The sequence below is a fragment of the Syngnathoides biaculeatus genome, chromosome 22 (assembly GCF_019802595.1).
Source record: "Syngnathoides biaculeatus isolate LvHL_M chromosome 22, ASM1980259v1, whole genome shotgun sequence".
Classification (NCBI taxonomy): domain Eukaryota; kingdom Metazoa; phylum Chordata; class Actinopteri; order Syngnathiformes; family Syngnathidae; genus Syngnathoides; species Syngnathoides biaculeatus.
The window spans coordinates 1,947,111-1,971,737 of NC_084661.1; the positions used below are offsets into that span (position 1 = coordinate 1,947,111).

Consider the following 24,627-nt stretch of genomic DNA (forward strand, 5'->3'; position numbering starts at 1 on the left):
CCTGCGTCCCGCACAGTCCCTTTTGCTTTTCACTCACCCTTCTCTTCACATAGTCGCCCAACGCCAAAGGTAAAGGAACATAATTTTCATTATTCTTTACATTATGGACTTTGAAGGCTTGTTTTTGCTGGAGTGGGGGGGGGGTCTTGGAACGGGTTAAACTATCCATCCATCTACAGTTTTTGGCCCCAGCAGTAACTTTAGCAGGGATACCCAGACTTCCCTTTTCCTAGCCACTTCATCCAGCGTTCCTAGGCCAGCCAAGAGACATAAGTCTCTCCAGCATGTCCTGGGTGGTCCCCTGGGTCTCTTTCCGGAAGGACGTGCCTAGTGCGCCTCACCAGGGAGGCGTCCGGGAGGCGTTTCGGACTAGATGCCCCAGCCACCTCATCTGACTCCTCTCAATGCGGATGAGCAGCAACTCAACACTGAGTCTCTCCCAGATGACTGACCTTCTCGCACTATCTCTAAGGGAGAGCCCCGACACCCTGCAGGGGAAACTCATTTCAGGTGCTTGTATTCGGGATCTTGTTCTTTCGGTCATGACCCACAGTTCGTCCCCATAGGTAAGGGTAGTAATGTAGATTGACTGGTCAATTGAGTTTTGCCTTTCGATTTAGCTCCCTCTTTACCACAACAGACCGATTAAAAAGTCTACATCACTACAGACATTCCACCAATCCGCCTGTCTATTTTCTTTTTTCCCTCACTCGTGAACAAGACCCCAAGATATTTGAACTCCACTCGGGGTAGGATCTCATCACCGACCCAGAGAGGGCACGCCACCTTTTTCCGACTGAGGACCATGGTCTCAGATTTGGAAGTGTCGATTCTCATCCTAGCCGCTTCACACTTTACTGCAAACTGCTCCAGTGAGCCTTGGAGATCACGCCTTGATGAAGCCAACAGAACCACATCATTTGCAAAGACGAGAGATGCAATGCTGAGGCCACCAAACCGAACCCCCTCCACGCCTCTGCTGTGCTGAGAAATTCTATCCATAAAAGTTATGAACAAAATTGGTGACAAAGGGCAGCCTTGGCGGAGTACCAACTCTCACTGGAAACGAGTCCAACTTATTCTACATGCATAAAGTCCTTCTACTTCCATCTTCCGGAACATTAATTTTGTAAGTTGAGGTACCAGTGTACCATGAAATAAAAGCTGGAATTGTGAACTCTTGTCTCGTATTTGTCTTTTGATCTGAAAACTGCGTACAACAAAGGAATTGACCTTACTGTTCCAATACTTTTGGAGGGGCATGAATAGTGTTGGACACTTCTGCAGCCTTTCGTTTGTATGAATTTTTTTCAGGGGTGTGGGGCTCAAACAGGGTCATTGTACGCACTTGGGCTTCTGGCTTGAGAAGGCCCTCCCGCAGTCTTAGTATCGAGTGCTGTCTGTGGCTATTGGGCACTTATTGATGATAACTTGGCGGCTTTCTACCATTACATCGGGGCTATAGTGTGTCTTGTAATGGCCACGCGCAGCGCATAGCCAAACAATCTTCACAAATTTGTTCGTAACACTTGCCAGTGGTGTGTCAAATTTACAACACATTTTTAGCGGGTTTACAGGGTCTTTCAATGTCCTGTTCTACAAATCCCAATAACTCCCTCTATATGGCGTAGGGAAAAAAAAAGCTTCCATGAATTCAAATTTCAAAAGGCCAAGAATTGCTGGTCTTATGCAGTGTAGTTTTATTCATGGACATGCAGGACACAACGTGTTACCTCTTAAGCCTTATGAGACGCACTAAAGGCACACACTCAGTTTGCAGTGCAGTGACAAATTGGATCTTCGATGGGCAGCATTATGCTATACGAGAGCCAACATTTGAGTTTCCCTTGTTCATTGAAGCACATAAAAATAAAAAATATTTCGTGCCATGTCTCAGTTCTGTTTGATACTGCTTTTCAAGAGTCACACGACAGCGCAAGTGTAATTTTTTTTTGTTGTTTTGTATTATACAAGACAGCTTTTAAAGTGCAATGATTTTGAAACCTTGCTAATATGTTGCTTGTGAGTTTTTATCTCAGGGCTGAACTGATTTAGATTTGTGGGGTTCATGGACAGGAATTACAAAAGCCTTCTATTTCTGGTCCAGATATTCCAAGACCTCCTTGTACCTTTCATTGTTTGAGTTTAACATGGGATTGCGGGGTGCACCACCTTTTTTTTTTCCATTATAAACTTTTTTCTTTTTCTTTTTTTTTACCATCTTGTTGTCCTCTTGTAGCTTTGGAGGATTTAAATATTCAATACAATAAATATTTTGTTGAACATTAAACAGGTTTGTATTTTGTTGAAAGATGGGATTCATTTGTGGGATTTAAAATAAAAATCATTTCTAGAACATAAATACGGAATGCACTACATATATGACTATTACCCAAAAATATATATTAGCTGTGAAAATACAATGTAACTATCAATATGTGGTGTCCACAGTTTGCTATTAGACAGTTCCTGTAAGATTTCATGTCTGCAGTTTCAAATAGAAGCTGTCCACATCTTAAAAATAATTATCAATCTGGGCCTATAGGGGGCACTAATGATTCAACATTAACCAATCTTTACAGTTAAGGCCAAAATCATTGAGACTCAAACCAGATTTTGGCATCAAGGTGCCGTTTTTTTTCTCATCGGTGAATGGATGTTTTGATTATAAGCAAGAGAACGTTAAGACGTTTATTTTTAATGGTTATATAGCATTTTAAAAAAAGTTTAACGCATAAACTACCAGGATCCTTTGCAATAACAAAAAATAAATAAATCACCAAAACATCGTTTCTTCAAAATTGTCCATGTAAGATGAACATGATAAAGATGTGTCAAAGCAATGGGAATTGCGGATATTTCTTTTTTGTGAGATTCCGGGTGAAAAGATGATCAGCAACTAGAGACTAATGTATTAATGATAAAAATCATTCAACAACAAAGTGCATGACATCCCATTCCTATATGTGTGGTGATGGGTGTTTATTCACTGAGAGTGGATTATTTGGGTTGAAAAGGCATTGATGTAAAATATTACATTTATAATTCTTCCCATCCAAATACAGTAGTGCTTGTTACCTCATAGTGCTTTTATTTTTTCAAGAATTGAATATGGGAAGACATGTTTCTGTTATTGGCTGTTATTCAATTTCACAACTATATCTGTGATTTACATGTTCTTTTTTTCATGTGTGCATTGACCATGACTTATCATTTGTAATTTATTTAATTTTGCTTTTGAATTGTTAAATGTTTGTTGATCAGTGGGAATGTGCATTTATTTTTTAAACGAGGATAAGCGACTTGGAAAATGGATGAATGGATGATGCGGTTTCAATTTGTTAAAAAAATAAATTTATGGATGAGAAATTCTTCCATCCACCCACGAGGCAGTTTGTCATTTTTGTGACAGAACCAACCCAATTCTGAAGGAGGTACAGAGTACTGATTCAATTACCACTGTGTAGAACTGTCTCGGCAGCTTTCGTGGCAGGCTGTGCTTCAGAAGTACATCCTATGCTGGGTCTTTGTGAGGATGGAGTTGATGTTGATCTCCTTCATCAGGTCCTGTGAGACTAATTTCGAGGAACTTAAAGGTCTCGACGGTTGACACAAGACAGTTGGACAGCTTGAGGGGCAGCTGTGGTGTAGGATGCCTTCTGAAGTCCCCGATCATTTCTTCAGTCTTTAGAGTGTTCAACGCCAGTTTTGGTCGCTCACACCAAAGCTCCAATTTTGCCACTTCCGGTCGATACTCAGACTCACTGTCTTTGATGAGGCCGGTGACTGTGGTGTCATCTGCGAACTTCATGAGTTTGACAACTGGGAGTCTTGAGGTGCAGTCGTTTATGTAGAGTTAGAAGAGCGGAGGGGAGAGGACACAACCTTGGGGTGCCCCGGTGCTGATGGTCCACGTGGATGATGTGTTCCCCATGCTCAACAAATGCAAATTTTCAGACCTATCTGTCCCCACATCAGGACACCCACCACTAACACATTACTTTCCTTGAATACAATAATGACTTTGAGTGCACTACACGCCTGTCAAGCAGGGAGATTGGGGTCGCTTGTGCTTGAGCCCGACAACCCTGTTCCTCAGAACTGTGAGGCGGACATCCACAGTGCCACCTACATTGCAAACGTGACATCTAAAAATGATTGTTACCATTGTCTTAGCTGTGGACAGAATCCATCCATCAACTCAACCAATTTGTGCTATGTTTAGAGCCAATAAATTGTGAAGAATTCTAGAACTGAAAAATCTTCAGTTCTGGCGGCAGGGTCAATGAATGCCTTTGTTTTCCTCAGAAAAATCATAATAGATTCAGGCAATTTTGAATATAGCTTTTCAAATGAACCCAAGTGTCCCTTTAAGAAGTTAAGAAATGAAAACAAAATCGTTAATTTCAACAAGAATTCTCAATTTTATTGACTAAATCTGATATAACAGGAAGACAATTGTATTGCAGAAACGGAACCTAGTCAGAGTGCTTGTGTCCATCTACTCACAATAAGTCACAAATGATAATGCTGGGAAATATTATATGCCACTGGACACAAAGACACCGAAGCTCAACTACAACACGTTTTTGAGAATAACGAGATGATGAAAATGAGAAACAAACACTTTGGATCTTTGATTTCCAGGTCAGTGTCAATCATCTCCCGCTGTTACGTTCAAAAATAAAGAATAATTAACATCAATGCATCCTAACATGTCATGTTCTCTTGAAAAAAAAACTAAGGAATTATGTTTATTTTCTGATAATAATATTATTGTTTGCATGCTAAGCCCCATCATTGCAGCTGAGTAGGTGCATGAACGCTTCATTGAAGCGAGGCCATTGTCAGCACTGGTGCATGAATTAATGTCTCAGTATCATCTTTAATTGCGATGTGTGTAACGGTGGTTCGTTAATATACACTCACACTACCGCCCACCTAACGGCTTTTTTTTTAATAGAAATGTAACCATTTGAATGAGAAATGCGTTCACATTTTCTCATTTAACTTTGAAGTAAAAGCACAAAACACTAAAACTATTCAAATGACAAAATCATGAAATCAATCAGTTCTAACAGCTGAACACACTTGTGGTATTACCTCTAAAATGGAAATCAAATCTTTGAAGGTTTTTCTCAACTCACTTATAGAAGTTTCCATAACTGTGTGGGTATTAATTGGAATTGGAATACGTGACTTTCAATTTTTTTTTTTTTTTTAATTTTTTTTTTTTGTTTTTTGAGTGGTAGTGCTACCAGATATTCTGTTAAAGGCTCACTGACTGGAAATAAAGCATTTATATTTCCCTTTAAAATCAACCACAGACAGCTTGAAATGACGTGGTATGTGCAATATAAATATACAAAGTTTAATAATTCAGCTCCCCCAAAAAGAAATCGTAATAGAAAAAAAAAAACAAAGTTTATGATTGCTAAATCGAATTTGAAAGAAGTCATGAAAATCTGTGGCACAAATATTTTTGTCTGTTTGGAATTCATGTTCAAAAGGTGTGTGGTGGAACAAATGCTTGTCATATTTGTGTAACGGGAGCGGGCAAGTTTCAGCACAGATTTTTTTTTTGACAAAATAGAAAAAAAGAACAATGCCATTTAGCAATAAAATAAAGTCAACACTTTATTTGTTAATATTCTCGGCTGGCTCTTGCCACCGGTGATCTATGCCTACAACATAGAACAATTAATTGAAGGTACAACATATTACCATTGTATCCATTGTTTTTGTGAGCTTTTTAGTTTGGTAATTTTTCTTAAGTAAATTTGCGGATTGCCTCAATGAAAGTTTGATCTTCCATATAATGATAGCTTCGCTGTTTTTTTTTTTGTTTTTTTTTTAACGTCACTGTCGGGACTTAAAAGTGAGGCCTTGCTACGGTTGGATGGTGAGCGAATCGTAGCGGTTCTGATGCTGAAGACAATGAGGTAATGCGCTCCTTCATGCGGTCATGTGAGGGAGTTTAAAGTGCCGCAGCAGCTGCACAGTGGGGGGGAAACAGCATGTCCACAGTGCCCCCCTCCCTTCCTTTGTCCTTTTGTTCCCAGTTGGATGAGGTCAGAGATTGTCACAAAAAGGACGTTTTGCATACTCGCTGGCTGATCTGGGAGGAGCTGGGATGTGATAATCCAAGCAGGTCGTCGTTTGCGTCTAGTCTGTTTGCACGATGAAGCATCATCCTCGAACACACAAAATTTCATGCAGATTTATGTATAAAGACTTGAAAGGCTCACTCCAGTGAGTCCGTTTGTGAAAGGATGACTTTTTTTTGCTGTTTAAAAACGGCTTCCATGCCACTGGGTTCCCATGTGAGCTCCGTTTCCTTATGCTTTTTTTTTTTTTCAGTTCCTGAAAGTGATGATATTAATACTACAAGACATTAATACAAACACATTAAACACAGAATGAAAACTCATGTTTTTTTTTGTTGTTGTTGGTGTGTTGTTGTTTTGTGTTTTAGCCCTAAAACATCCTATGACAGTCCTTGTTGGACATGATGTGAAAATGGTGCAACGTCAAAAGATTTTGCGACAACCTTATCTTTTTTTCTGTGTGTAAAATTGCTGAACTACTCATGCATTTTTAACTTGAAATGTATTTATGGCAGGAGTGGCCAGGAAGAGTTTAATATTGAAAAAAATATATTTTGGGCGGTAACACTACTGTAGAGAGGGTATAAAATATTGTGAAATAAATATGGCAAACCCACAGAATTCTAATCCATTATATAACAGCCCAAAAGTGGTTGAATAAGAGCCCCCAATATCCTGAGCTCCTGAATGTTACCAAAAAAAAAAAAAGTTAATGAAACAGTGAGACATTTTTCAAACACACTTGACATATTCAAAAGCACTTCCTCTTTCAAGTTTGTCTGTGAACTCTTTTGTGAATCAAAAGTACTGTACAACACAATTCAAGCGTTTTTGGGGAGTTCGAGACCCCGAAGAAGTCATCCTCCATCTTTTTTTTTTTTTTTTTTGCTTTTTTTGAAAATATTGCTTTAGGGGTGACGTTTTGGTCTTCTGTTGTGTAATTGTGGAGCTCGTCTTGTCAAAATTCCAACAACAACGGTGTCTCGTTCGCCATGCATGCATATCGACTGTTTGTGGTTGGACGAGTGGTAGAAGAAGAGCACACTGGTGAGACAAGATTTCACGTAGAAAACGTCGGTGAGGTGCTCAGACGCATATTTCGATAGGCGTGGCCACAAGCATGCGGCCTCCCGGCGAGCTGTTCTCCCGCGGCATCCGCTCATAGCTGTTAGTTGACGACATGGAGCTGTTGGTCGACACGGACACAAAATGGTGACCCCCGCCCGCTTCCATCATGGCGCCCTTGGTCACGCCGCCGCTCCCTCGATCTGTCGCCGCCGGTGACACTGGCTGGAGGGGGGACAAGGGTGACAGAGTCTGATGCTTCATCCGCTCCACGAGAAGTTCCTCGTCTTCCTCCCCGGATGAAGATGAAGACATATTGTCGTTCGCATCCCCTTGCACATTACCCCCACCGCTGACCCTTTCCCCGGCGCTGCTCCCCCTGTTGCCGTTGTTATTGTTCTCCCCGTCTAGCATCCACGAGTGGCTGAAGTATCCGAACACCTCTTTGACAGAGCAGCGGCGCTCCTGCTCGACCGAGAGCAGGCGGCGGAACATGCGCAGGGCCTGCTCGGTGAAGCGTCTCCACTGGGAAGGCACCGTGTTCGTCCTCCTCCTCTGCCAGCGGATGAACTCCTGGTAGAAAGAGTCGGAGGCCAGCGCCTTCTCCCATGGGAAGTTGCCGGTCAGCATGCAGAAGAGCAGCACGCCGAAGGCCCACACATCTGTGCTGTAATCCACAGAGAAACCCTCATGGCGGGACACGTCGCACAGCTCCGGGGCTGTGTACGGGATGGTGCCGCTGACCTGCAAAGACGGGCACACTTAAATGGCCACCATCACAACCAGATTAAACAACAAAAGGAAAGAAGCAAACGATTCACGCAAACTCCACACAGGGAGATCCAGGATGGAACACGGCACCTCAGAACTGTGAGGGCAATGCCCTAACCAGTTGCCCCACCGTGCCGCCGATATTCTTAGCTTTATAACATGATGGCCAAATCCTTTTTTAAATTTAGCAAACTAAAATTAACGCCAGTCATTTTTACTTCCTGCTCCAATTATCAAAAATAAATGAAAATTTTTTTTTTTTTTTTTTTTGGGGGGGGGTGAATCTTCAAATCTATGGCATTGTACTAACAAATTAAAAAAATAAAGTATCACTTTTTTTAAAGATAAAAGTCATAACAGTGAGAGAAAATATTTGAGAAATAAATGTTGCCAAATGTTACCATTTTAAATTCGTATCAGAATGTTGAGAAAATTGCATATTTTTGAGAAGTTGTATCGTCATTAAAGTCAGAATATTAAAGAATTAAGTCATTTGCCAGATCAAATGTCCAAACAATATTATACGAAGTATTTTCAAGATTAAAATCAGAATATTTCAGAAATAAAGAATTATATTTTCAAAACAAGTTGTCATTTATTTTAAATGAATACAATGACTACAGTTTTATATTTCACAAAGGTTATACTTTGAGGTAAAAAGTTGTATAGTAAAAATTACCTGTAGATTAAAGTCACATGATTACAAGAATGACGTTTGTACATTTCAAGATTCAAGTGTGAATATTCAGAAAATATTAATTAGTATTGTTAATATCATCCAACTCATTGATTGCATGATTTGGATGATTACTTCCTACCCCCCCAAAAAAAAAAAAAAAACCTCTGAAACTTATCACAGACCCTCACCGACATCAAAAACCTGTTAAAGTCACCATAAAAACAAAAATCTTAAATTTCCCATTTACTCATTCTCGAAAAAAGAGCTGTAATTCATTATCCCAATTAGAAGACCATCTTGACGGGGGGTTCCTATTACTCACTCGTTTCACAGGAGATCCGGCACGACGGGTCATGCCAAAATCAGACAGCTTGACTTTGCGGCACTCTCGGTCAAAAATAAGAATGTTTTCCGGCTTGATGTCCCTGTGGACCAGCTTCTTGCAGTGGAGGTAATCCAAAGCAATGGCTACTTGGTGGACGCAACGCTTTGCCACTGCTTCAGGAAGACCAACCTAAAGGAGCAAAGAAAGGAAAATCAATGCATGATACATCTTAAAGCACTAGAAAACATAAATCATGTTGTCCAAAGGTCAACCTACTTTATTATCATTATCATGCAGTTCAGATGCTCGTCACTTTTTTGAAAATCGGTTATCAGAGGGGTCAGAAAAACTGCTAAATATAGTCAATAAAAGGGCCCATCACACCTTATGTGGCACCCAAACTGAGATTGAGTTGTTAAGTTATAACACACCAAACAATTATAACATAAAATAATAATGTAGGATCAAAACATTAAAAACCTAACATACATGTTTACTGTATATGTTTTTGTATTTTTTTCCAATATGCATATTAGATTATATGGTTTTACCAATTTCTTTTGTAGTACGGTAATTTCCGGACCTTCAGAGCGCACCGGTACACCCAGTACATTTGTAAAGGAAATACCATTTGATACATACATAAGCCGCACCTGTGTAAAAAGCTGCAAGTGCCCACATTGACACCCACATTGAAACACAAGATATTTACAAAGTAAGACGGTACACAGAAAGAGTTTTCAAAGTTTTAAAACCATAGCTTAGCTTAACATAACAACAACACATTTTTGTTTGCAAGAAATAATGTAAGCAGAGTACCTGTGGAGGAATAATGTCGAAGAGGTCCCCAGCCAGTGCGTACTCCTGTGCAAACATGTAGTACTCATCCGTCTCAAAGGCGATGCCAAACATGTTGATAATGAAAGGGCAGGGAGACAGGTAGAGCGAGATGCTGTACTCCCGCAGGAACGACTTCAGCTTGGTCGTCTTCTTCTTCAAGAACTTCAGTGCCATTTTTGTACCTTATGGCCAAAAAAAAAATAATAAGCATAACATAATTTCCAGTGGTCTTAATAGTAAAGAGAGTCAGCCTTTGCAAAAGAACCAAAAAGGAGCTCTTAAGCAACTTAGATGCTTTTGAGTTCGTGTTCATGGAACAGGCATATTAAGAAATACGAGAGAGAAAAAAGTGTATTAAAATGTCACTAGCATCTTCAGTAAACGTGTTTTGAATCATGAAATTTCATTTCATACAATGAGGACATTTTGGCATGAAAAGTTAGAAAGAAGATTGCTTTCTATTCATCCATCCATTTTCTGAGACGCTTATCCTCACGAGAGTGGCATGAGTGCTGGAGCCAATCCCAGCCGTCAAAGGGCAGAAGGCAGCCAATCGGAGGGCACATGGACTCTCAATACTCCCAATGATTCAAATGAATTGGTTTTCAAAAGGAAATTCAGTGAGCCATGTCAAATGATATGAACATGACAGAAATATATACATTAATGTATTTAAATGGGTTCCTCACCTCTGATCTTGTGGCTGACCAGGTCCACCTTCCCATAGGTGCCCTTACCCAGCTCTCTGATAACTTCGAAATACTTGTTGACGTCCACCTTCTCCAGGTTCTGGGCTGTGATCAGCTGCAGCTCGTCCAGGATGTCCATGTTAGCTCGTGCCGTCAACGGAGAAGAACTCATGCTGAAGACTTTGGGTCAGGGGGAGGCGGCAAGAGGACCGAGTGAGGGACGGATGCCGAGGAGGGACGAGAGCGGCAGCAGCAAACGGTTGACGTTACTGGAGAGACCAAACGGGTTTGGATTAACTGGTTAGCGCGACATTAAAAACTTCTATGTATGCATTATTCATCCATATTGCAATGAAAGGAAATGTCATTTATAGGTTATAGCATCCCCCTGCCCCTCGCCAAAAAATTCCAGTATGTTTTTCATTTAAAAAGTAGCATTGCACAGTAGTACAAAATAACATTGTTTAAGTGAACGTATGTGGATGATGCTATTGTCTTTATCAGCGTTTTCTGCTTGTTATGATAGAAGTACTTGGCTATTACTACTTGACCAAGTCCACTGCATGTACTCCTTGCTAATGCATTTGTAAGGCTTCAGTGGACGTTATCTGCTCAACGGTCACTTCGGGGAAAACACCTGATAAATTGAACTTTTTACATTTATTTGAATGCACTGGTTATGTACCGAGTTGACTCTATATTGTATAGTTTGGCTTGTATGTCATATAACATCTGTTATCCATCCATTTTCATCCACTTATCCTCACAAGGGTCACGGGAGAGCTGGAGACTATCCCAGCTACCTTCAGGCAAAGGGCAGACTACACCTTGAACTGGTCACCAGTCAGTCACTGGACAGATATCAACATCATCACTGAGAGGGAATTGATCCCACGCTGCCCATACCCAAGTCGGGCATGTGTACCACTACACCATCAGTGATGAAAACAACAAAAAAAAAAAAAACAGATCTTGACCTCAAGGAGACTCTTTGACCTGGTGAAATAAAAAGAAGAGGAATGACCACCGACTAACTCAACATGTTACAGTAATACATTACTCAACTCGTGTCTTCTTCTTCTCTTCCTTTCGGCTTGTCCCGTTAGCCTCACCATGTCGCCTTTTTCCATCTAAGCCTATCTCGTGCATCTTCCTCTCTAACACCCACTGCCCTCATGTCCTCCCTCACAATATCCATCAACCCTTTTCTTTGGTCTCCCTCTCGCTATTTTGCCAGGAAGCTCCATCCTCAGCACCCTTCTACCAATATACTCACTCTCTCGCCTCTGAACACGTCCAAACCAACGAAGTCTGCTCTCTCGAAAGTTTAGATGAACGCTCATATTTGTTTTAGGCCAGATGCCCTTCCTGACGCAACCCTGTGTATTTATCTAGGCTTGGGACCGGTCTACAGATTGCACTGGCTCGTGCCCCCATAGGGCTGCATTTGTACCCAGCGGGTGTGCAGACTCAGAATACAGAAGTACAGTACATGATTGTCTTTTCAGGCTCCAATGGCTTGTCCCAATGTGGTCCCTCCAAGGCACTGCTTGCCTCCCCCGAGCTTGGGAACATACTTGTATCCACTTGATCTCGACCCCCAAGCACCTTGGAGCGTCATAATCACCCCTGTTGGGAAGATTAGTGTGCATTGCACCTTGAGTGAGGGAAAAACACTTCCTAACGACATCCCTTTGTGACATTGAAGTGTGACACTGATGTGTGCACGTTGCATTCGAGTCCAATGACCTTGAAGCTGGTTGCACCTTCTCCAGCAAATAATTATATTAGTGTCTTGCATGAGTGCATTGCACTGACATCCTGGCAAGTTGGAAAACTGTAATTGCCTCAGGGCACAGTCACGCTGGGCCAGTTCAATCAAGCAGTGCTTTGGAAGTCATAGTCACCCCCCCCCCCTCACCCCCTTTGGCCTGTACCGCACTCATCCCAGCTTCAGTACATTTGCAGTAAGTGCCTCAAGGAGCAACAGATGCAACACGACAATTAACAACGATGATGTGAAAGACTATTTGACCCATTCCGCAATTCCTTTGTGTATAGAGTACCCACTTTAATATTTAGGGAAATCAAACTTATGTACATTTCTAAACAAAAGATGAGCTGTGTAACACAATCATAATAATTGGGTGAGTTTAAGAAATGTTGGGACCTCTCATTTGCATTATGCATTTCTCAGCAAGAATAAAACAGATTTTCAATGTTTGTAATATTACCAAGAATAGTAGTTGCTATTTTTACACAAACATATGTGTATGATCAAATGTTACAAAAAAGCATTGTTGGTAGAGTTAATCAAGGTTTGATGATCTAAGCAACATTATTTATACAGTACTGTATTGCCAGTGTGCCATTAGATTCCATATTGGGTGGGGGTGGGAAGTGAAATCTAAACAAGCCAGTAGTTCTGCCTCCTCCGAGTACATTGAAGGTCAGCACATGTTGACGAATCTTTCAAATGCTTTAACCTGGAGCGTGCCTGTCAACTAAACATTTAGACACTAATTAGCTGAAGGCTGAACATGTTGAAAATGCCACTCATCAGAGGGGTATGCTTATATAATGTATTTGTTTTCCAAAGGCCTTCATCTTGCGGTTGCCAAATCTGACAAATCCTGATGCACATTGTATGAAATGCCAGAACGTACACACTCACAAAGCGTACACGCAGAGCATTTATTGCATAACCCGAAACTCCAGCGAATAGCTTCTCCCTCTAAATAGGCACTCAATATTCATACTGTTGGCACATGATTCATCAGCGCACTTCCCCTCCCATGCCGCACACACATTCTACGGCCCGACTGCCCTCTTATCCTCTCCAGTAATCCACGCTGACACTGGCAGAGCAGCTGGAAATCGCACTTTACAGTGACAACTTTGTGGAACAGCACAGTGGGGCAAGTACCTCGTCGCCACCTTCCAAAGGCCTCTGTGTTGGATTGTGGGCGTGCTATCTTCGAGTGTGATGTACTGCACGCAGGAAGAGTACATGACACCAGCAGGTACTGAGGGGTTTGGTGATAAATGCCTTCTCTCTCTCTCTCTCTCTCTCTCTCTCTCTCTCTCTCTCTCTCTCTCTGGGATAAAAGTGTGTAATAAAGGCTCACATCCACAGGAGGGAACGCAGGGAGTTGTAAAAAGAGATCAGGCCATTTGTTTCTATTCGGGATTGGAAGTGCTTACTGTAGCATTGCAGGAAGCGTGCTGCTGCGCTGCGTGTGCGTGCCCGTGTGCGTGCGCGCACGTGCGTGTCCGTGTGTGGCCACCTTGAGTGTGCTTGTAATTCCGGTAAAATGGATCACCCTAACATTGTCCTCAACAATCACACCATCCACAAAATAAATAGATTAGATAGATAGATACCAATAAAGTTGCAGTTGTAAGTCAACCTTTGCATTGAAGGTGGGGAATTGATTGAGATCTATCTAGCTATCTATCTATCTACTTATTAATTCATTTATCCATCCATATCCTTAGCCATTTATCCTCACGAGGGTTGCGGGAGTGCTGGGGCCTATCCCAGCTGTTTTGATGATGTGGGAGGAAACTGGAGTGCCAGGAGAAAACCCACGTCGGCATGAGGAGAACATGCAAACTCCACACCGGCAGGGCTGGGATTGAACTCAGGTCCTCAGAACTGTGGGGCCAACACTTTTCAGCTGATCCACCATGCCGCCCATTTATTTAGTTATTTATCTATCTATCTATCTATCTATCTATCTATCTATCTATCTATCTATCTATCTATCTATCTATCTATCTATCTATCTATCTATCTATCTATCTATCTATCTATCTATCTATCTATCTATGAACTCGTTTTCTTTGTCAGTTTTGCAGACAATTACTTATTGTAAATATGATTTTAATGACTCACAATTCTACTCCCACAACCCCGATACATCTTGGGGTCAGTGTAGACCACAATTGTCCACAGGTGTGAATGTACATGTAAATGTTTATATCTGCTGCATGATTAACTATTTTCAAAACTCATCCAGGGTACCGTCAAAATGGTTTTAGAAAAAAAATACTATATTCTCTTTCAGTTACCATTTGTATCCTAATCATGAACAAATGAACACCTGAGCTGAAAAAAAACCCTTTTTATTTTTCCACGCAGAAATGAGATGCGATACAAATGAACAGTGCTTCTTAATTCATTCGCTGTCACATTCACACCTATGGACAACTTAAGGCATTGAAATGTGATCAGGAGACGACTACATCAAGACTCCAGGACAGAGCCAACCTTGATCCAGACCAATTACGCAATCAAAATCACTTTGCTTCCGCATCCTTGAATTTCATTTTAACCAGTGCCTCTAAAAACAAGTGTTGTATATTTTCTTACTGGCATCCCTCATTATGGCCAACATGTACATGGAAGAAGCGGAATTAAGTGCAACCATTGGCAACACAAGTAGAATTGTTTGCGAAAGACAGCAACGTCACTTGAACCCAAAGAGACATAAAAGAGAAGGCATTACCCTTTGTGGAAAGCCAAATGTGGGGAAGGAAGGACGGAAACCTCAGTGGCTGAGGTCATCCGCAAAGACCAGTCCAGTCAGGCATTGGAATCACCTGTTGACGTGGAAAATGGCCTTCCGTCAGACACGCTTGGCAACAACAACTACACGACTGCCCAAAGGCAGAGAGCCACACGTCATACCTTAAGATTTAGCAAACAAAGAAACCTGGAACCGTAAAAAAACAAACAAGATGAATCCAGTCGCAGAAAAATAAAATATATTGCCATGAACGTTGTCATAATAGTCGTGGAAGTCATTGCGCATCTCTTTTTTTTTCACCCCATCAAATGAATCATTTGGTTGATCAGACAAAAGTGAGTCACATTATAAGAATATTTCATACTTTTGTTATATATTTAGGCTATACGCATTACACAGGAATCATCCAGCAGGAGAGTTTTCATAAAAAAAAAAACAAAAAAAACAACTGGGCACAAGATGAACAAAATAACCCAAAATATTATGTCTGATTACAGCTACAATCACATCTGTTGTAGTCAATATAAGTAAAGCGGCACACCATGACACTAGATTTCTGGTGTAATACCAAGAATGACCTGTGAGGGCAAGCATAGTGCTATAAGACTGTTCCAAAATACGTAGAAGAAGAAAGCTCGGTGAACTCTTGTGATTTTAAATGTGGTGAAGATCTTCCATCTTTAAAGCGCTTCCCCGATTGGCTATCATTGCGATTATCGGTATGCATGTACTTTGTTTCAAATGGAACTTTTACTCAAAGAGTTGTGTCCCAAACACGTATATTGATTGTTGTCATGACTAACAGGATAATGGACCTCAGCTCTGCTCAACCCCTGGAGCTCGACCACTTCTGCAACTGGAGCCGGTCGGACCAGCACATTGATTGGGCCACGCCCTCCTGGCCACATCCAATCCTCTAACATTTACAGCAACACTACGTTCAGAATTCAGAATTCAAGGGGCACAATCACTGCTGCCCCACGATAGGAAAAAAAGTCATCTTTCACACCTGCTACGATCTTTGACACACCAGATGAGTCTTTCATTGTACACAACAGAATCAGTCCTGTACTCTGTATTAAATATAAATTCCATCGGAGAGAAATAAAAACGGGGCCCTCTGGTGCCCATAGAGGGGGATGCAGCGGTCAACCGAAAAGTCCTTTCACTTGTACGTCATTTTGCCACCCTTTATTCATGTGCAATAGAAGATGAAATACTTTTTCAGCCATGATTGTCGTGTTCTTGTGCATGTTGGAGAATTATGCACAAAGATGAAAGCAAATGGCTCAACTGTCAGATGTCGCTAAATATTGTCAGTCGGGCTCACTGCAGCAGATCTGCACACGCTCAAAAAATATACACACGAACGTGCTGTATGTACTACTGTGAGATCCGTGAGTGTATATGCTTTACAATATTATTATATTTCAAATCCCACGTTGATAAGATGTTATGTGTCACTCACGTGACCTCCCCAATTCATACAATTTGTTTGGGCATGCACAATTTTATTTTGTGGCTTTATTGTAAGTTAAAAAAATACAAGATATTATAGAACAACACTGTTATTTACATATAATGAAAAAAATATTAAAAAACCAAAGGACTGAATGACATTGTTCTAAGCTCATTTATTTTAACTTAAACTTCAAATTCTAAACAAGAACAACAATATTGTATAAGAGCAGTTTAATTGAACTGAATTACGTTATGTTTATTAATATTGTTTTAATGTAAAAAATATATAAGTGGTATTTTAATTTTCTTTTTAAATTATTTTAAAATCATTAAAAACAATACCAATATTTAGAGGTTTAATTTTTTCGGTTTAGTATAGTTTAATATGTTCGTAATGTAAAAATGCTGAAACACAAATGAAGAATTTCAAACGATACAATTAGTATTTTTCTTTTTAATTTAGTTATTATTTTTTTAAATCATAAAAAAATCATGGACTGGACCGTGGAAGGACATTTTTTTTAATAGCCTTGCTGCAATTACATTGTACTTTCTTATTTTCCTCAACACTCAATAATGATGCTCCCCACCTGCAGTGTGTCCTCAGACTGCACTGACTCACAGGAAACAGAGCTGAATGACACACACGCACACACACCCAATGCTGCAGACACCTGCCCCCCCCCCCACACACACACACACACAACAGGGGAATGGAGCGCTTGCTATCAATGACAAAAGAGGACAATATATTTTGTGCACGCGTCTGCTCGGATGTTGAAATTAAACAAAACACATCCAGTCATGAAAAATGTCATGTAAACAGGCTGATGGGATGGGTGGGGGAGACGTCAACTGGGTTTCGGATCCTCACCATTGAATCGATGTTCATAATATAGGGGGCTGTGGAGTCCGCCCTGCTGTGCGTCCAAGTGGCTACGAAGCGAACCGGACGGCGGCGAGGGCGCATACTCGAAGCAGGTGAGGCGGGGGGAAAGGGCGAGTCCGAGAGGATGTCGACGTCCACCTTGCGGCCGCAGCAGCCTCCTCCGCCGGCTTCTACGGTGTCCTATTGTCTCCGCATCACTCTGAGCTCCAGGATGGGAGGAGAATGGAGGCAGGCGGGCAGGCAGAAGAGGCGACGAGAGAGCCCCCGGATTGGTGGAAGGAGGGAGGAAGCCCCACCCTCTCGCCCGAGTGCTAACCAATGGAGACCGCGCTCCGCAGGGATGCCGCGGCTGCTCACTGTCTCCGTACAGAATAACGCTGTCATCAACCTGTAAATCTTTCGTTATTGTCAAAGCTAGTAAGTGAAGCTGTGGATCACTCAGCACCGAAATGCTGAAGTCGTTTGACCCGACGAGTCATGTGTGACTTTTTTGTGTGTTTTAAAACAGGAATAACTACAGATTATTGAAACATTTGCTGAGAATCCAGTGGTCAGAAGCGCTCAGGTACAGTTACAACCTAAACTTTAACATTTCCATTCATCCATTTTCTTAGCCGCTTATCCTAACAAGGTTTCGCGGGGAGTGCTGAAACCTATCCCAGCTGTCAACGGGCAGGAGGCGGGGTACACCCCGTCCTGGTTGCCAGCCAATCGGAGGGTACATAGTGACAAACAGCCGCACTCACAATCACACTTCATTAACGTTGCATGTTTTTGGAATGTCGGAGGAAACCAGAGTGCCGGGAGAAAACCCACCCAGGCACGAGAGAACATGCAAACTCCACACAGGAAGGTGCGGGATCAAACCCGGGACCTCAGAACTGTGAGGCCAATGCTTTATCAGCTGACCCACCGTGCCACCACTTTAACATTTGTTCCATAAAAATGTATTTAATAGAGATTACATTTGAAACACATGCACTTTTTGTCATTTTTGGAAGAAAATCTTTATCTTCTACTTCGACAATAGCACCATCCACATACATTCTTCTTCTTCTATCTTCTTTATGACTCGACAGTAATACAATATTAAAAACAGCTTTAGAATAAAAAAATCAACCCACTCTGTCCCTATTTAAAGCCTTCAATGAAACTTGAATTATTTTACATCCATGCACAGTTGCACAAAAAAAAAAAAAAACCTAATCAGAGTGGAGAGACAGTGTATACTCTGTCAACCATTTGCAAACACCCACCACACACACTAAGCCTCGAGCAGAGTAGACTACTATAGTTGGCTAGATTACTTACCTCCGGTTGGCAGGAACAAAATAACACAAAGGAATTGGGGAGCTCTCTCCTTCAAAATAATATGATATGGATTGGCTGGCAACCAGCTCAGGGTGTACCCCGCCTCCTGCCCGAAGATAGCTGGGGTGGACTCAAGCGCTCCTGCGATCCTTGTGAGGATAGCGGCTCTGAAAATGGATGGATATATAGCCATGGTGTGGATCCTGTAAACAGACTTGGCTGAGGTTGGAAAAGCACCACATATGTCACACCGCTGTTCTCACCATGTATGCATGCAGTTTCATTTGATAAAAATAATGCATACCACCTAAATAGCGACTTCAAAATTTCACAATGCTGATTCTCTCCACAGCCACGCCCGAACTTTACCTTATTATTAAAGATTATATTTTGGATTATATAAGGATTATTAAAAAAAAACCTCTCCAGACAGTTTATTATCTGTGTATCACCACCACAGCTGCTCGTGTGCGAGTGGAGGACCCGCTTTGAGCATGATGTTCATTACGAGTGGGTGTGGGCACCATATTAGTCCACCTTGTTCTATGTGACACATAAGATCAGCATCTCCAAGGAACCAGTCAGCTTTGCTTCTACTTGGCTTGACATAACAAAAATCACTTCATCTGTCATTTTGACTTTTATCACACTGTACACTGTGCAAAAAACAAACAAACAAACAACCAACCAAACAAACAGACAAACGTACTAACAGGGAAAGGATTTTATCTAAAAAGGTGTACAGATTGAAAAGTTGAGATCAGAAGTGGGTTAAAAACGTCAATTTGTGCCAAACCAACATTTAATTTAAATGATATCTTTAAAAAAAATACAATTATATAAAAATTCAGATTGTGTAAAATAGTGGCTTCTTAAGAAAAAGGAACATTACCATCAAAGTAAACAGCAGATACATCGATGTCTATATCAAATATATATCAGAAACGTGCATGTTTGAAGTTGCAATCAGTGCAGTAAAGTTGCGAAGGTTAATGACAGTGTTTTCCACTACACGAAGAGAAAGAGTTCCAACGTCTTGGCGTGAAGATGCTGTGCCAGATTCTGAATGCGACACAGCCGCACGTTCTGAGCATCGCCCGCATTGTACACCCGGAAGATGTGGTAGCGTTCTTTCTTGTTCAGCGCGAAGTGCAACTCATTGGCCGAGAGGACGATGAACGAGCGCTCTTTCTTCTTGGTGGACTTCACCTCCACGTATACAACCTCTGCCACTGCATCACCACGCTTGAAGGTCAACTCGAAATCGTAAGGCTGCCCGCTCTCGCCACTCTGATTGCACCACACGACCTGTGTGGGTCGGCTCGGTTCTTCACCGTCCCTCCAGTGGCAAAGGAAGGAGTTGACCAGTAACTCCCCCCATTCGCCGATGGCTTTCATGTCCCTGTGGTCTTCAGTTATCACCACCTAGATGAGAACGACATCATTTATGGAGTACACATATCTATTTGAGAGCTAAAATGTCAATGCTTTGTTGACATTGTGAGCTTGGCGGAACTACAGTAATTAAATAGAACTCAAAACAAGATGTGATTGCTCCACTTTCTCCTTTAACGCAGATTGTACTGTTCATTATGGTGTGGACCCCTTGGCTACCTAGTGGCACTATAAGACTTACAGTATATACTGTACTGGATATTCAGCTCCTCCTTCAGCTAGATCCTCCCAGCATCCTTTGTGGCACTCAGAACCTCCATAGTGGAATTGCTTTTCACTTCCTTGTGAGCACCATCACATGGTAGCTTTCATACACTCAAAAACACTTGCTGACATGCATGCTAACAGCGTGACCAGTGTGTTTAGGTCTACTTTGTTGGACCAGTCACAAAACAAGAAACGCAAATGTTGGAACTACATGTGCACGTGAGGTGAACAGCATTGTAAAACGTCATGTCTCATGTGGTGTCTCGTCTGTTTAGAAGATAATTTTAGGACCTTTATGATCGTGAAAATAGACCAAAATCGGCAAATATGCGGGATATATATATATATATATATATATATATATATATATAGTCACATTATAATACATTATAAGACTGAAAAAATCATGCATTTTATAAACGCTATAATCTCTGTGCAGTACATTAGTTGTCTCCATCGCAGTACAGCTAAATAAGTATATTTAAAAAGTACTGACGGTGGCGGGTCTCTGGCAGGTGACATCCAAGTCTTCAAGTGTGGCATGTGGGGGTGTGAGTTTGTTCCACATGGGAAAGTCCAAGTTTAAAGGCAGCCTCTGGGTCTCTGCAGCCTTTTGTGAGCCTTTAAATGTGCTAGGCAGCACGACGGCCTCTGGCACAGCACTGGAGAAGACACAAATACAGGATTAGTCTGAAAAATGTGGGAGTGAATATGGGCTTGTGTATTTTTAGGAATGAGGACAAAGCATACAGGCTGTCTGGAGTGAGCTGCTCGCTGGCTGCCTCAATGGGCTGCACAGATGGAATATCCGAAGCCGGTTCTGGATCAGTGAGGCTCTTTTCACTTGTCTCCTCTCTGCTCTCTGTACAGGCAGATGTTGATGTCTCGCATGGTTGATGGTGTCCTGCCGACAGGGAACACCATACGGAAAATCAAAATACAAAATCTATCTATCTATCTATCTATCTATCTATCTATCTATCTATCTATCTATCTATCTATCTATCTATCTGTCTGTCTGTCTGTCTGTCTGTCTGTCTGTCTGTCTGTCTGTCTGTCTGTCTGTCTGTCTGTCTATCCATCCATCCATCCATCCATCCATCCATCCATCCATCCATCATCCATCCATCCATCCATCCATCCATCCATCCATCCATCCATCCATCCATCCATCCATCCATCACGAGTAGCACACTACCGTCACACTTTCTCATTCTGTGCTTCTTCAAGCTTTTGTTTAGCACAGAGATGTGAACATTATTATAGCAGTATTATTTATTTGGCGGTGTGTTTTTTTTCTTAAACAAAATATGTGCCTTGGCTCCATAAAGGTTGGGAAACACTTTAGACTGATGCAAGCATAACCTGGAGGTTGTTTTGTGCCGGTAGCATCAGCGGTATTAGACTGCCAAGCAATTCTCTGTGGTCCAAGTGGAGGTGACGTTCCGCTGTTGGTGTTCTTTAAGTGATCATCACCATCAGTGTTGGAGTTCTTAGAGCTTTGTGAAACAATTTGGCGACTCCCTTTGACAGAAATGTCGTTCTCCTTGGGCGCAGCAGGAGGTGGCCACATCTTCAAAGCGGCTTCTACAGCGGCTTCATCGGCACGTCCTGTTGGAAAAAAGTAACCCTTCTGGCACCGGCGGAGGAAATAAAGATGAGTTTCTTAAGTCTGTGGCTCACACCTGAGTTATGACTTCCTGTCTTGACAACAGATGCTCTCGGAGGCCAAGAAATTAATGTCGTGTTTCCGTCTTGTTGTCCAGGGTGAGATGACTCTCCTGGGGAATTCGTGGAAGTAGGACATCTTGATGGTGCTGGAAAACAGAATTAATTTTTACATGAATCTCAAATATCATAAATTTTCTGTGCATCCACTCTTTTAGATCTTTGAGCTCTGTTAACAGCTGTTCTTTTGAGACCCAGTGCTCAAAATGTAAACAGAGCCAAAATCTGCATATGTGAGAAACAACACTGGGTAACATCAGCAAATCGATAGTGCTACACAATATTAGAGGTGATCACACTATCTTACTGCACAATTTGATGGGAGGTGTGACAGTTTCCTTACTTCTTTCCAGGGTCACCTCTGGACGAGGAGGCTCTGGGACTTCCCATTGCTCCTCTTCAATGGGCAACTCTCTGATGTCCTCCTTAATTAAAAACCTCTTCAGGGCTGCCGGGTCCTATTTTGGTTAGAATGTATTGTCAGGATAGTGTGAGGGTTAGGCTGCCAAATAAATTCATCTATCAACCCACCTCTCGACCTATTTGGCACTTACTGACCAACCTTCCAATGTAGCTGGTTACGATAAACTTAACCACCTTAAACCATGCACTGAACATCGTAAAGTCATCAATTCAGGTCAAGCATGCTCATATCACTAGAAATTGGAATAAAGATGAATTGGTTAAAACTGCACTAATTAGTGAGGATTTTTTCAATATGTATTTTTAAACTATCTTGTTTTTCAAAGCAATATAGTACTTGTTTGAATATACAGTACAATCATAATACTTGTTAGTCTGAAGAACACTGGAAGATAAAACTCGTTATGAACCAGTAAGAAACTCCAAGCAGAGACAACATCCATCCATCCATTTTCCAAGCCACTTATCCTCACAAGGGTCGCGGGAGTGCTGGAGCCTATCCTAGCTGTCAACGGGCAGGACGCACCAGTTACCAGCCAATCGCAGGGCACACAAAGACAAAGAACCAGTTGTACTCACAATGACACCTACGGGCAATTCAGAGTCTCCAATTAATGTTGCATGTTGTTGGGATATGGGTGGAAACCGGAGTGCCCGGAGAAAACCCACGCAGGGACAGAGAGAGCTTGTAAAATCCACACAAGCGGGGCTGGGACTTGAACCCGGGTCCTCAGAACTATGAGGCTTGCGCTCTCACCATTCATTAAACTGAAAGGTTTAGATAGGTTCTATACGTCACGCTTCCATTTAACTTCAAAATCCCTTTGTGTGGACTTTGATGTTTCTTATGCTGGCACATCCAGAGAAGACTCAATTATTTTAATTAAACATCTAACTGGGTCGTCGCCAGAATGGATTATCATTGATTATGATGCGACCCAATTGTGCCACACATCTGCAGCTACTGCACCACCACATAAAGATATTATTCAAGGATATTCAATGCTAGAAGACCAATGATTAATACTTTAATGGGTAACTTTCACACTTTGCAAAGCCTCTTGCTACTGCATTGTTCTCATGGGAATGTGAGCAAATTGCCATGTATGCATACACGCCTTCCTCTAGGGAAATCTCCTATTAGTTGTAGTTTCTGTTGTGTGTGTGTGCGCGTGTGTGCAAGAAAGCGAAAGAAAGACAAGATAGAGAATGACAGGCTGAAAGAGCGTGAGCTAGCAAAGTCTCTTTTCCCTGAATATGGATTACTGGTCAACGCGTGAAGAGGTCACATATCGCTTACACTGAGGGAAGCGATCAGGCCATTCAGGAAATTCATCAGCTCTTTTCTGTGGCCGCTATCTGTGAAGAAAAGTTTCACCAACTCCCTAAAAGACACACGCACAAATAGAAATAGTTAAAGGGAACATATGGAAATGTTACTTTCTAATGACTTGTATAAAGTAGTTGGGTCTTTGGAGTGTCCTTATCCAGTGTGCGTTACGGCAGCACCGGACTGGAAAATAATGAAACATTGAATGAATAAAATACCAGATAACATTCACATGAAAATCAGCATACATTTCTCTTTTCCTGTGTAGAAAAACTATGCTGACCTGAACGCGAAAGTATAAAGTCATTTGTATGAATTCTACCTGTATTTAAATTAGGGGTGTCCCGACTGAAAATGATTTCTAAAACTAAAAATACATAACAACAGAATTACACTGATTGAATGCTGAAATACATAGCAGACTTTGTTTCTTTTTCATTTTTGTTCACAAAAAGATCGAGCTCAAAGCTAACACACAAAGAATGAAAAACAACGAGCTCACATTGAACTCACGGCCCTTATATTGCTCAAAATAATTATCATTCTTACACAAACGCTGGATAAACACATACAAAAGGTCTAACCCTGTTATTTTTCACTCACAAAAAGACATCTTCACCAAGGACGCGACAGCGGAGCCTTGCCAACCGCCCAGAGGAACTGTGAAATACACCTGAGATGCTATTAAAACAGTGAAGAAAATAAGTATTTGTAGACCCTGCTATATTGCAAGCTCTCCCACTGAGAAATTATGGTGGGGTCTGAAATTTTCCTCGTAGGTGCATGTCCACTGTGATAGAGATAATGTAAAAAGA

The 24,627-nt window shown here is 41.5% G+C and overlaps 2 protein-coding genes across 11 annotated transcripts in view; both read right to left on the bottom strand.

Moving 5' to 3' along the window:
* Positions 1 to 7,024: 7,024 nt before the first annotated feature.
* On the bottom strand, positions 7,025 to 15,105 carry bsk146 (brain specific kinase 146). Of its 2 annotated transcripts, none has more exons than XM_061810535.1 (5): positions 14,988 to 15,105; positions 10,477 to 10,745; positions 9,767 to 9,969; positions 8,945 to 9,136; positions 7,025 to 7,916 (listed from the first exon to the last, which is right to left on the bottom strand). In XM_061810535.1, exons 2-5 carry the CDS (start codon positions 10,646 to 10,648, stop codon positions 7,194 to 7,196), a joined length of 1,290 nt encoding a protein of 429 aa, XP_061666519.1. In that variant the 5' UTR covers positions 10,649 to 10,745; positions 14,988 to 15,105; the 3' UTR covers positions 7,025 to 7,193. The 2 variants fall into 2 exon arrangements, with proteins under 2 accessions (XP_061666519.1, XP_061666518.1); XM_061810534.1 differs by lacking the exon at positions 14,988 to 15,105 and adding an exon at positions 13,403 to 13,520.
* Positions 15,106 to 19,438: 4,333 nt separating this feature from the next.
* The window catches only part of wu:fj29h11 (uncharacterized), an 82,621-nt gene continuing 77,432 nt past the window's right edge, over positions 19,439 to 24,627 (bottom strand). For all 9 annotated transcript variants that reach the window (XM_061809763.1, XM_061809762.1, XM_061809760.1 and 6 more), the window contains 7 exons: positions 23,783 to 23,867; positions 22,403 to 22,517; positions 22,017 to 22,148; positions 21,697 to 21,942; positions 21,082 to 21,235; positions 20,828 to 20,993; positions 19,439 to 20,094 (listed from right to left, as the gene is read on the bottom strand). In XM_061809763.1, coding sequence (XP_061665747.1) covers positions 19,678 to 20,094; positions 20,828 to 20,993; positions 21,082 to 21,235; positions 21,697 to 21,942; positions 22,017 to 22,148; positions 22,403 to 22,517; positions 23,783 to 23,867 — 1,315 coding nt within the window. In that variant the 3' untranslated portion in view covers positions 19,439 to 19,677. The remainder of the gene's footprint in view (positions 20,095 to 20,827; positions 20,994 to 21,081; positions 21,236 to 21,696; positions 21,943 to 22,016; positions 22,149 to 22,402; positions 22,518 to 23,782; positions 23,868 to 24,627) is intronic.